The following is a 13,987-nucleotide window of genomic DNA, read 5'->3' on the forward strand; positions in this document are numbered from 1 at the left end:
GGAATCATTTTCCTTTCTCCAGCTGTTCTTTATTTTACAGTTTATATTTCTAATGCATTAGAGTTACTCTTTCCTGTGGGTATATTTTAATTTGCTCTTAAAGGAAATCCAGTTTGAAGCCTTTAGAAGCAGTTAGCTTCTTATTTGTTTCAGTGGAATAGTGGGTAGAGGCTTCCTTAGCTGAAACCTAATACTTATAAGACCCTATAATAATCTCCATCTAACAGTGCAGCTGCATATGTAGCATACACATGTTCACCTGGACTTTTTCTACCGTGTTAGGTGTGTGTCTAATTTCTAAAAAGGTGTACACAGATATCAGGCTTCCGGTTAAAATAATGGCCTGTTTTATAGTCTCTGGCAGGCAATGCTAGTTTCCTGAACTGATTCACAATAATTTAAAAGCCAGTTTTATGGATTAAATTTAAATCATTGAATCTTCTTTATATTTATATTGGAGAACATGGGATTATGTTTAATAATGGCTATAAATGGGGAAAGCACCAAATAAGCAAAAAACTAATGTGGTCAAATTTAAGAGAAGGAACCAATTTGTCAGTGTTGGCTGACCATTTTCAAGCGCCACTGAATCACATTCATCAGTGATAATCAGTATTGGAAGCTCTCAGTGTGAATAATAGCTTCAGAGATTTTGCTATTAAGCTTCCATCTTTTTAGTCCATTATAGCCTGTGAAGCACACCTATATGTAATGTACCTTTTGATGTGTGTGTAAATATTTGCTTCTTAGAACTTGTTTTTATCTTTACTTGGACATATCATAGACGTCATCTATTTACAAAGTAGATGGAAAAAAAGATAAACAAGTCCTGTGGTCCCTATCCTCAGAGAGCTTTACTAGAAGTAATAAGTACAGTCAACTAAGTGCCATGCACAGCAAAGTCTGTTAAGTGTCGGTAGAGCAATAAGGGTAAGATGATAAGCAGTGCTTCACTATAGCTTTAGGGTTGAGAAAGAATCTCTTAGAGAAGCCAGGATTTAAGCTTGCCTTTATAGGATATGTTAGATTTCAATAAGAGAAGACCAATCAACAAAGGATCTCAAGATCAGGCTACAGTCTGAGCAAAACATGAAGGTAGGAAGGTGAAAAATACATAAAACTTTATCTGTGTTCATTCAATATTAATAGCCGGTGTTATAAAACTAGAGTGTGTCAATGCTAACCTGTTATGTTCATAACTTATAGTAGACTCTTAACTGGAGGCCTTTTTCACCGACCACCGGTACCTTATTATATCCTCATAAATTATATTTTTATGGCAGTTGCAGACTATACATACTTAGTATTAATATATTTACATCCTTGAAATTAATAGATCATATATAAATTGTATCCTTTTATTTATTTTTTCAAGGTTTTAGTGATTCCTGAAGCACTATCAATAAATCCTTCCAAAGTCCTACGTAGTATCAATAAATTCTTCCAAAATCCTATGTAGTAGGTGGTGTTATGGGGCTTCTTAATGTAGAACCAAGACACAAATGTTTAAATGACTTTTTTCAGGTTCATTTGTTCAGTTGGTGTAAACATATACCCAATTTAGAACCTATTCTTCTTCTTCTGTATCTATATATTTGTCATTATGTAGAGTCCATATAATTCATATTTGTATGTGTTGGTGTGTGAGTAATTGAGGAAATTTTAATTAACGAAGAAACAAGAAATCCTGAATTAGTGATTTTTGACAGCAAAAATAATGATTGAAACCACAGAAGTGAGAACAAGGGTGAAGGTGGCAGGCAAAGCTGGTATCAGGGAAGATTTAATGGAGGGAGGAGTGGTAGCTAAGAATATGCAAATTACAAAGGGAAGCTTTATATTATGGGACAAAGATACGGATGCCTGATCTTAAAATAGAGCAGTTTATATTTTCTATAGTGATGGATAAGATTCTTTATATATCATGAAATAGCTCAGGATTTCTTACAGATACTTGAGGGCCAGACTGTCAAAATCCAACTCAGTTGAATATTTTATGTCTTCCATGACTCCATATTTACTTATTCCGTAACAGTGAATTTCTTTTCTCTACACTTCAAAGTAGACTTAATGTAATTTGTATTTCATCGTGAAAATGACTAGTGCTAGTGCAAACTGAACCTAACTGAACTGAGTGTGAATATTCACTTTTCTGAATTGAGGCCAGACTCTGTCTATAGATATTCTCCATGGAGAAAACACAGGACAAAATGTATTAAATCAAGTAAATTTAATTCCATTTTGTGTAAAAAAATGCGTCATTGCATGTTACATGAGGAACAGCATATTAAGTGGTTTAAGGGGAGATTTATAGTGTCTTTGTATTTTATTAAAAATCCTTCCTTTGTATTAATAAGAATCCAAGTTGTAAGTTTGGAATCAATTTCTTAATCAAAAGAATATAGTAGTACATTTTTTGTACTATATTTAGCATCTCGTATGGATTGGAATAATTAATTCTTTTAAAATCTGTGTTCTTCATATTCTAAAGCCTTTATAACAAACTTGGTGTAGTGCAATGTATCCCCAATCTCATACTTCAGAAAGTCACAGTTTATTCTCCTATTGTCAGGATTAAAGGCAAAAGGAACAAAAAGAAACTCAGAGAAAAAAGACAAAAATATTGAAAATGTGAATCAGACACGGCACAGCATTGGCCGTTTTTAATTTTGATCAGTCACAAAACAAATGGAAGCATGTAGATTCAATTTGCCAGGAAAACACAGATGGCTTCAAACTGAGGGAGAAGAGAACAAACTTAGAACAAAGCACATTTATCCATTTTCACCATAGCCAAAGTACCCATACCCACATATCATTTTAGGAGCACTTGTTTATTAACCTCCTGCCCTTTGGTGTGGAGACTGGGTGGAGGGAATGAACCCAGCCCTGGAACTTTCAGTCTGTGAACCCTTGGACTGGTACTGAATGTGGTTTAGAAATATTTGCCTTCATTTGGTCCTTTTTTCCCTCCTCTTTATAGCTTAACCAGATGGAAAAGGCAGCGGCAGCAGCACACACATTTTTCATGGCCAACCCTGAGCACATGGAAATGCAGCAGAGCATCGAGAATTACAGAACGATGGCGGGCGTTGAAGACCTCCAACTGGTAGACCAGGAGGCCAAACCACACCTGGTGAGCTTTGGGGATCCTGCACTAACCACGAGGAGCTAAGTGCTACCAAGGTTCAACGGGTTCAGAGCAAATTCCTATGAGTGGATATCTCACATTGATTCTCAATTTCCAATACAGTATCATTTTTATACTTTAAGAGTCTCTAGATGAAACATTGTAGTTCAGGGTTAAAAATATCGAGAGAAAAATGAAAATTAACTTAGAAAAGCAGTATGATATGGTGAAAAGTAAGAAGTAAATGTGTGTAGCCCTTTCTGGGCCTCAGCCTTCCCCTATGCCCCTATGCCTCCCACGCTCATCACTTTAATTCTACCCACTAGAGTTGAAACCCATGTGAATTGCTCAAAGTCACCCCATGATTTCCCAGCAACCAATTCAGTGGTTTTTTCCCAGGGTACCCAGACTTTTCAAATTTTGATTTTTTAAAAACTACATAAAGCTGAAATGGAAGCAGGAAGCTGAAGCTCCAATACTTTTGTCACCTGATGGAAAGAGCTGACTCAGTGGGAAAGATCCTGATGCTGGGAAAGATTGAGGGCAGGAGGAGAAGCAGATGACAAAGGATGAGATGATTGGATGGCATCACTGACTCAGTGGACACGAGTTTAGGCAAACTCTGGGAGATAATGAAGAACAGGGAAGCCTGGCATGTTGCAGTCCAGGGGTTGCAAAGGGTTAGACATGACTTAGTGACTGAAAAATAACAACAAAGCTACATAATTATTCCTTCCCAGGAGGCTCAGTGGCAAAGAATGCAGAATTCACATGTCTCCTGTGAATGCAGGAGAGTGGGTTCAATTCCTGGGTCAAGAAGATCCCCCAAGGACATTTCTTGTCCCCCAAGAAATGACAACCCTCTCTAGTATTCTTGCCTGGAAAATTCCATGGACAAGGGAGCTTGAAGGGCTACAGTTCATGGGGTCACAAGGAGTCTGACAGGACTGAGCGACTGAGCATCAAGTTGATTCAGTTGCTCAGTCATGTCAAACTCTGTGACCACATGGACTGCAGCATGCTAAGCTTCCCTATCCATCACCAACTCCTGGAGCCTGCTCAAACTCATGTCCACGGAGTCAGTGACATCATCCAACCATCTCACCTTCTGTTGCCCCCTTCTCCTCCCACTCTCAATCTTTCCCAGCATTGGGGTCTTTTCCAATGAGTCAACTCTTTGCATTAGGTGGCCAAAGTATTGGAGCTTCAGTTTCAGCATCAGTCCTTCCAATGAATGTTCAGGACTGATTTTCTTGAGGATTGAATGGTTTGATCTCCTTGCAGTCCAAGGGACTCTCAAGACTCTTCTCCAACACCACAGTTCAAAAGCATCAATTCTTTGGCGCTCAGCCTTCTTACATCCATACACGACTACTGGAAAAATCATAGCTTTGACTATATGTACCTTTGTCAGCAAAGTAATATCTCTACTTTTTAAAATGCTGTCTAGGTTTGTCATAACTTCTCTTCTAAGAGGCAATCATCTTTTAATTTCATGACTGCAGTCACTATCTGCAGTGAATTTTGAAGCCCAAGAAAACAAAGTCTGTCACTGTTTCCATTGTTTCCCCACCTATTTGCCATGAAGTGATGGGACCAGATGCCATGATCTTCGTTTTTTGAATGTTGGGTTTTAAGCCAGCTTTTTCACCCTCCTCTTTCACTTTCATCAAGAGGCTCCTCAGTACCTCTTTGCTTCCTGCCATGCAGAGACTGAGCATGCATGCATACAATTATTTCTTTAAATGAAATCACCATTCTCAAAGTATGGCCTTCAAGGGACTGAAGAAAAGAGAGGGAGGTTTTAGATGGAAGTCCTTTTTCCTCATTTTAAAAAAATTGAACCAGGCTTGGAAATGAGCATCTCATCCATCCACATCAGTCTTCCTGCACTTGGTTGCATAGACCTACCTACATTCAAACAGGTTAGAAATCAAAGTCTTGGGTGATCTCAGGAAGAAAATGAAATTGATTGATGCCACAGCAATAGGCTTACTCAGTCAATCCCTTCTCATTTATAATGAGTTCAAGCCAGCAACTGAACTGAACTGAAGCCAGGGCAGTTACCCTTTATCTCCCAGTGTGACCCTTTATCTTCCACAGTGAAAGAATCCCCTCCCCCCCTCCTAAGTGATCTAGAATCTGCCTGTCTCTTGCCATTCAAGTTCTTCTTGGGTGATCTTAAAATTTTTATTTTTTCTGTTTCTTTACAGGAGAGTTACAGTGCAGGAGTCAAACATTATGAAGCTGATGACTTTGAACTAGCTATCAAGTACTTTGAACAAGCTTTAAGAGAGTATTTCAATGAAGACATGGAGTGCAGAGCCTTGTGTGAGGGGCCTCAGAGATTTGAGGAATATGAATACTTAGGGTACAAAGCTGGTCTCTATGAAGCCATTGCAGGTAAAGATAATTTTTTCTTTGACTTCCTGATTGTAGAAACACTAGATGCCAAACTGTTCAAACAATGTAAAAGTATTGTAAAAATTAAATAGTGTAAAAAGATTCTTATGTATGTATTGCATCATGTCTCCCATGAATTACTTTCCCTAGTTTAAATTTTGGTGACTGTGCTTCCAAGATTTTTCATGTGCATACTTAAATATCTATGTATTTATTATAATTATTATTTCATTTTATTAAAATAAGTCAATATTATAAATGCTAGTTTTCAGTATATGTTTTGTTTCTGTTTTACTTTATGCTTAACAACATATTGTGGATTTCTTCTCATGTAAGTACATGTAGATCTACCTTACTGCATTATATGGGAAAAGCATAATTTATTTGACCAGTCTTTTACTGATGAATATCAAGAAAGTTGCAATTTTTCATTATGTTTAACTATGTAGTAGTGAATATCTTTGTATAGTTTTCTTCAATTACTTAAATGAATAACTTATTACATACAGAAATTTAATATATCACAAAGTGACATTTAAAATACTAACTAAAGTGCATTATACATTAACTGGGGAGGTTTACGAGTTAACCTAACCTAACTTTATGATGGGAAGTGAGTTCTCTGCTGCATATGAAAAAAATACACAAAAATAAATTGTATTATGTTAATAATATATTAAAAAATAGAACTGTTAGAAGAAAATGTAAGAGAATATTAGTATAACAAAAGTATAGCTCTTAAACAAAAGATGAGAAGTTTGAAGAAAAAGAATTTAAAAGATTGATAAATACAAAAGATACTATAAATCAAGTTGACTTTTAGTGGTAAGTGGAAAAGTTGCAAAATGTTTATAGGTAAACAGTTAATATCACTAATATTTAAACAGTCTGTGAATTATTATTAGTAGCAGTTTATTTTTGCTTGTTGGTAGTAATAACAATAAGCAACATTTTTTAGCAGTTGCAGTATACATTTTATACAGTTATATCACTTTTATATTTCTTTTAATCCTCTAAGCAACTCCCTGTGGGTATTGTTATTCAACCTCCTCTCCCCTTTTAAATGAGGATTTAGACCTCAGAAAGATTAAGCAATGGTATTAAGGTGAAGTTGATAATCAAACCTAGGATTTTCTCACTCTGGAGCCCATACGTTGAAGATCTACACAGCTGAAAAATTGGCAAAGTTTATTAGTCAATAATAAATCTTTAATGCATATTTGTTGGGTGCATACTATGTTCCAAGTTATAAAAGCATGAAAAACAATGTTCAGCTGCACACAGACTCATAGAAATCCAAATTAATAAAGTCAATTTGCTTTCCCCAACTTCCAGTGTTTTCTGTCTTCATCAAAAGCATCACTCATTTAGTAGATCAAACCAAAGCTCTAGATATCTTTAACTCTCACATTTCCTTCAATTCCTATTCATTCCCCTCTCACTTGTAACTAAAGTTTGATGGAGACTGCTTCCTAATAGCATTTAAGATTTCCTAATTCGTTCCACTCCTTTCGCTACTTCTCCAGTTCAAATCAGCAGTGTATTTTAACTAATCCCCTGTGATAGCCTCCCTCCTGGTCCTCATATTCTGACCAGGTTTTATTCTGTAGAGCAGACAGGACAGTTTTCAAAAAATGGAAATTCTGCTTATAGACATACTGACATCCCTAGACACCCCAGTGGCTTCCACTGCACTTGAAATCCAAAACCTTTAACAAAGACTTTCATCACTGCACAATAGTATACATTTTCTTACTCTGTCTTTTTCTCTCTTTAATCCACTCCTGCTGAACTTCTTTTAATTCCTAGGGTATGTCATACTCATTTCCACTCATAGAAAATTGAAAATATTTTCTACCACTTGGCTATTGTCAGTCTTCTTAAGTACTTAATCCTCAGTGCCTATTTATGGTAGTGGTGGTTTAGTTGCTAAGTTGTGCTCGACTCTTGTGACCCCATGGTCTGTCACCCACCAAGCTCCTTTGTCCACAAGATTTCCCGGGAAAGAATACCAGAGTGGGTTGCCATTTTCTTCTCCATAGCCTACTTACAGTGACTGGCAAATAGCAGGTGTTCAGTGAATATTTGTTAAATGAATGGGTGGAAGGAAGAAAAGAAGAAAGGGGTGAGGGAAAGAAGAAAGGAGATGACATATCCATCAATCATATTGCAAAATTAAAAGGGCTAATAATACTCTGTATTTGTGAAAATATAAGTCAAATTGTTGAGGTTTTTTAGTGGGATAATTAGGAAATGTCTATCAAAATTTAGAAATATCTATCAAAATAATTAGGAAACTGTCAGTTTAGGAAGTAAACTGAAAATCAATTTGCATTTGTTTGGCCTTTGTTTTTTTTACCTTTTAGAAATGTATGTGCCTACACATTTCAAACTGATTGCCATAATCAGTCTAGTTATAATATGTCATGATACAAAGGCTGTTGTTCAGTCGCTAAGTTGTGTCTGACTCTTAGGAACCCAATGGACTGTAGCATTCCGGGCTCCTCTGTCTTCCACTATCTTCCAGAATTTGCTCAAACTCATGTCCATTGAGTCAGTAATGCTATCTAACCACTAACCATCTCATGCTCTGCCACCCCCTTCTCATTTTGCCTTCAATCTTTCCCAGCATGCGTCTTTTCCAATGACTTGGCTCTTCACATCAGGTGGCCAAAGTACTGGAGCTTCAGCTTCAGCAAGGCGTTCAGTCCTTCTAGTGAATATTCAGGGTTGATTTCCTGTAGGATTGACTAGTTGTATCTCCTTGCAGTCAAAGGGACTCTCAAAAGTTTTCTCCAGTGACACCATTCAAAAGCATCTTCAGTGCTCAGCTTTTTTTATGGACCAACTCACATCATAGCTTTTAGTATATGGACCTTTGTCGGCAAAGTAATGTCTCTGCTTTTTAAGAGCTGTCTAGCTTTGTCATAGTTTTCTTCCAAGGAGCAAGTGTCTTTTTTTTTTAAATCAATTTATTTTAATTGGAGGATAATTGCTTTACAATATTGTGTTGGTTTTTGCCATACATCAACGTGAATCAGCCACAAGTATACATGCATCCCACACATCCTGAACCCCCTCCCTCCTCCCTCCCTACCCTATCCCTCTGGGTTTTCCCAGAGCACTGAATTTGGGTGTCCTGCTTCATGCATCAAATTTATACTAGCCATCTATTTTATATGTGGTAATGTACATGTTTCAATGCTGTTCTCTCAAATCATCCCACCCTTGCCTTCTCCCACTGAGTCCAAAAGTCTGTTCTTTACATCTGTGTCTCCTTTGCTTAGTTTTATGGCTGCAGTCACTGTCTGCAGTGATTTTTAGAGCCCCAGAAAAATAAGATCTCTCACTGTTTCCACTTTTTTCCTTTTCTATTTGCCATACAGACTATTTGATACAGCCTCTATTTGATACAGGCTGGTATCAAGATTGCTGGGAGAAATGTCAACAACCTCAGATATGCAGATGATATCTCTCTAATGGCAGATAGTAAAGAGGAATTAAAGAGCCTCTTGTTGAAGATGAAAGAGGAAAGTGAAAAAGCTGGCTTAAAGTTCAACATCAAAAAACTAAGATCATGGTATCTGTTCCCAACACTTAATGGCAAATATAAGGGGGAAAAGTGGAAGCAGTGACATTTTTTTCTACCCCTTTGGGCTCCAAAATCACTGCTGACATTGACTGCGGGCATGGAATTAAAACACACTTGTTCCTTGGAAGGACAAACCTAGACAGCTTATTAAAAAGCAGTGGCATCACTTGGCCAACAAAGGTCCCTGTAGTCAAACCTATGGCTTTTCCAGTAGTCATGTACAGAAGTGAGAGTTGAACCATAAAGAAGGCTGAGCACTGAATAACTAATGCTTTTGAACTGTGGCGCTGGAGAAGACCTTTGAGAGTCCCTTGCACTACAAGGAGAATCAAACCAGTAAATCTTAAATCAACCCTGAATATTCATAGGAAGGACTGATGTTGAAGGTGAAACTCCAGTACTTTGCCACCTAATGTGAAGAGCTGACTCATTGGAAAAGATTCTGATGCTGGGAAAGATTGAAGGCAAAAGGAGAAGAGGACGGCAGAGCATGAGATGGTTAGATAGAATCACTGACTCAATGGACATGAATTTGAACAAACTCTGGGAGATGGTGGAGGACAGGAAAGTCTGATGTGCTGTAGTCCATGGGGTTGCAAAAGAGTCGGACATGACTCAGTGACTGATCAATGATAACAATGATGGGACTGGATGCCATGATTTTAGTTTTTTTTAATGTTGGGTTTCAAGTTAGCTTTTTCACTTTCCTCTTTCACCCTCATCAAGAAGCTGTTTAGTTCCTCTTAACTTTTTGCCATGAGAGTATTTTCTGCCTATCTGAGATTATCAGTATTTCTCCCCTTGGCAATCTTAATTTCAGCTCGGCATTTCACATGCTATATTTCTCATAGAAGTTAAATAAATAAGGGTGACAGTACACAGCCTTGTTGTACTCCTTTCCCAAGTTTGAACCAGTCCATTGTTTTGTGTCCAGTTCTTGCTTCTGGACCCACATGAAGTTTTCTCAGGAGACAGCTAAGATGGTCTGATACTGCTATCTCTTTAGGAATTTCCCACAATTTGTTGTGATCCACACAGTCAAAAACTTTAGCATCGTCATGAAGCAGATGTTTTTCTGGAAATTCCATTTTCTGTGATCCAATGAATGTTGGCAATTTGATCTTTGGTTCCTTTACTTCGAAATTCAGCTTGCACATCTGGAAGTTCTTGGTTCACATAGTGCTGAAGCCTAGCTTGAAGGATTGTGAGCATTAACTTGATAGCACATGGAATAAGCACAACTGTGTGGCAGTTTCAACATTCTTTGGCATTGTTTTTCTTTGGGATTGGAATGAAAACTGACCCTTTTCAGTCTTGTGGCCCGAGCTGAGCCTTCCAAATTTGCTGACATATTGAAGGCATCACTTTAAGAGTATCATCTTTTAAGATTTGAAATAGCTCAGCTGCAATTCCATCACATCCACTAGCTTTGTTTGTAGTAATGCTTCCTAAGGCCCATTTGGCTTCACATTCCAGAATGTCTGGCTCTAGGTAAGTGACTGCACCATCTTGGTTATCCAGGTCATTAAGACCTTTCTTATATGGTTCTTCTGTATATTCTTGTCACATCTTCTTAATCTCTGTCATATCTTTTTGCCTTTTCATACTGTCCATGGGGTTCTTCAGGCAAAAATACTGGAATGGGTTGCTGTTTCCTTCTGCAAGGGACCATATTTTGTCAAAACTCTTCACTATGAGTCATCTCTCTTGGGTTGTCCTACACGACATGGTTCATAGCTTCATTGAGTTATACGAGTCCCTTGGCCAGGACAAAGTTGTGATACAAGAAGGGGTCTACAAAGATATTATATATTTATTGGCTATATTCCCCATACTATACATTTCAGACCCATGACTCATTTATTTTGCAACTGTAAGTTTGTATATCTTAAGCTCCCTCACCTATCTGCCTTCCACCCCTGACCCACTGGCTTGTTTGTTTTCTATAACTCTGTTTCTGTTTTGTTATGTTTGTACATTTGTTTTCTTTTTGGATTGCACATGTAAGTGAAACCATACAATATTTGTCTTTCTGTGTCTAACTTAGGAGAATAATACCTTCTAGGTCCATCCAGGTTGTTGCTATTAGCAAAATTTCTTTCTTTTCTATGGTTGAGGGCTGAGTAATATTGCACAGGAGATATACATATATATACATGGCATACATGTGATGTCATATATATATATATATATATATATCACATCTTCTTTATATATTCATCTAGTTCTAACTATATCATTTGCAAAGTGACTTCTTACATACACATTCAGTTACCAAAAATCAACTCAATTTATTTAAAATCAATACAGAATTGTTGGGGAATTTTCCTCAAAAGGTTTTCTTTTGCTGGGTCTCTGCCAGAGCCATTTACCTGCATTTTTGAAAGTACTACTCACTTGAATGTCAGTTTATGTGTGCTCCATATTTCAAGTGTTGAATATTCTTTTAACTTAATTTTTTCTTTGAGAAAGGGCAGGCTTTTCCTTTATTCAGTTCAGTTTAGTTGCTCAGTCATGACCGAATCTTTATGACCCCATGGACTGCAGCACGCCAGACTTCCCTGTCTATCAGCAACTCCTGGAGCTTACTCAAACTCATGTCCATTGAGTTGGTGATGCCATCCAACCATCTCAACCCCTGTTGTCCCCTTCTCCTCCCACCTTCAATCTTTCCCAGCATCAGTGTCTTTTCCAATGACTCAGTTCTTCACCTCAGCTGGCCAAAGTATTGATGTTTCAGCTTCAATATCAGTCCTTCCAATGAATATTCAGGACTGATTTCCCTTAGGATGGACTGGTTGGATCTCCTTGCAGTCCATGGAACTCTCAAGACTCTTGTCCAACACCAAAGTTCAAAAACATCAATTCTTCAGGGCTCAGCTTTCTTTATAGTTCAATTCTCACATCCATACATGACCACTGGAAAAACCATAGCTTTTACTAGACAGAACTTTGTTGTCAAAGTCTCTGCTTTTTAATATGCTGTCTAGGATGGTCATAGCTTTTCTTCTAAGGATCAAGGGTATTTTAATTTCATGGCTGCAGTCACCATCTGCAGTGATTTTGGAGCCCAGAAAAATAAGGTCTTACACTGTTTCCATTGTTTCCCCATCTATTTGCCATGAAGTGATGAGACCAGATGCCATGATCTTAGTTTTCTGAATGTTGAATTTTAAGTCAGCTTTTTCTCTCTCTTCTTTACTTTTATCAAGAGGCTCTTTAGTTCTTCTTCACTTTCTGCCATAAGGGTGGTGTCATCTGCATATCTGAGGTTATTGATATTTCTCCCAGCAATCTTGATTCCAGCTTGTGTTTCATCTAGCCCAGCATTTCACATGATGTACTCTGCATATAAGGTAAATAAGCAGAGTGGTCGATATACAGCCTTGACGTACTCCTTTCCTGATTTGGAACCAGTTTGTTGTTCCATGTCCAGTTTTAAGTGCTGCTTCTTGACCTGCATACAGATTTCTCAGAAGGCAGGTCAGGTGGTCTGGTATTCCCATCTCTTGAAGACTTTTCCATAGTTTGTTGTGATCTCCATAGTCAAAGGCTTTGGAGTAGTCAATAAAGCAGAAGTAGATATTTTTTCTGGAACTCTCTTGCTTTTTCTATGATCCAGCGGATGTTGGCAATTTGATCTCTGGTTCCTCTGCCTTTTTAAAATCCAACTTGAACATCTGTAAGTTCACAGTTCATGTACTATTGAAGCCTGGCTTGGAGAATTTTGAGCATTACTTTGCTAGCGTGTGAGATGAGTACTATTGTGTGTAGTTTGAACATTCTTTGGCGTTGCCTTTCTTTGGGATTGGAATGAAAACTGACTTTTTCCAGTCCTGTGGCCACTGCTGAGTTTTCCAAATTTGCTGGCATATTGAGTGCAGCACTTTGACAGCATCATCTTTCAGGATTTGAAATAGCTCAACTGGAATTCCATCACCTCTACAAGCTTTGTTCATAGTGATGCTTCCTAAGGCCCACTTGACTTTGCATTCCAGGATGTCTGATCACACTATCATTTATATCTGGGTCCTGAAAATCTTTTTGTATAGTTCTTCTGTCTATTCTTGCCACCTCTTCTTAATATCTTCTGCTTCTGTTAGGTCTGTTATTGTGCCCATCTTTGCATGAAATGTTCCCTTGGTATCTCTAACTTTCAGGAACAGATCTCTAGTCTTTCCCATTCTATTGTTTTCCTCTATTTCTTTGCACTGATCACTGAGGAAAGCTTTCTTATCTCTCCTTGCTATTCTTTGGAACTCTTCATTCAAATGCAGATATCTTTTCTTTTCTCCTTTGCCTTTAGCTTCTCTTCTTTTCACAGCTATTTGTAAGGCCTCCTCAGACAACCATTTTGCCTTTTTGCACTTCCTTTTCTTGGGGATGGTCTTGATCACTGCCTCCTGGTCTAGTGACTTTCTCTGCTTTCTTCAATTTAAGTCTGAATTTGGCAATAAAGAGTTCATGATCTGAGCCACAGTCAGCTCTTAAGTCTTGTGTTTGCTGACTGTATAGAGTTTCTCCATCTTTTGCTGCAAAGAATATAATCAATCTGATTTCAGAATTGACCATCTGGTGATGTACATGTGTAGAGTCTTCTCTTTTGTTGCTGGAAGAGGATGTTTGCTATGATTAGTTCATTCTCTTGGCAAAACTCTGTCAAGCCTGGACCTGCTTCATTTTATACTCCAAGGCCAAATTTGCTTGTTACTGCAGGTATATCTTGACTTCCTAGTTTTGCATTCTAGTCCCCTATAATGAAAAAGACATTGTTGTTAGTTCTAGAAGGTTGTTAGTTCTAGAAGGTCTTCATAGAACCATTCAGTTTCAGCTTCTTCAGCATTACTGGTTGGGGCATAGAC

General features: G+C 37.8%; 1 protein-coding gene across 1 annotated transcript in view; it reads left to right on the forward strand.

The window, feature by feature from the left end:
* Positions 1-13,987, forward strand: part of P3H2 (prolyl 3-hydroxylase 2) — a 181,440-nt gene that overhangs the window by 120,241 nt on the left and 47,212 nt on the right. The window contains exons 2-3 of the mRNA XM_065942698.1: positions 2,984-3,136; positions 5,344-5,533. Coding sequence (XP_065798770.1) covers positions 2,984-3,136; positions 5,344-5,533 — 343 coding nt within the window. The remainder of the gene's footprint in view (positions 1-2,983; positions 3,137-5,343; positions 5,534-13,987) is intronic.

This window comes from Muntiacus reevesi, chromosome 8 (assembly GCF_963930625.1).
Source record: "Muntiacus reevesi chromosome 8, mMunRee1.1, whole genome shotgun sequence".
Classification (NCBI taxonomy): domain Eukaryota; kingdom Metazoa; phylum Chordata; class Mammalia; order Artiodactyla; family Cervidae; genus Muntiacus; species Muntiacus reevesi.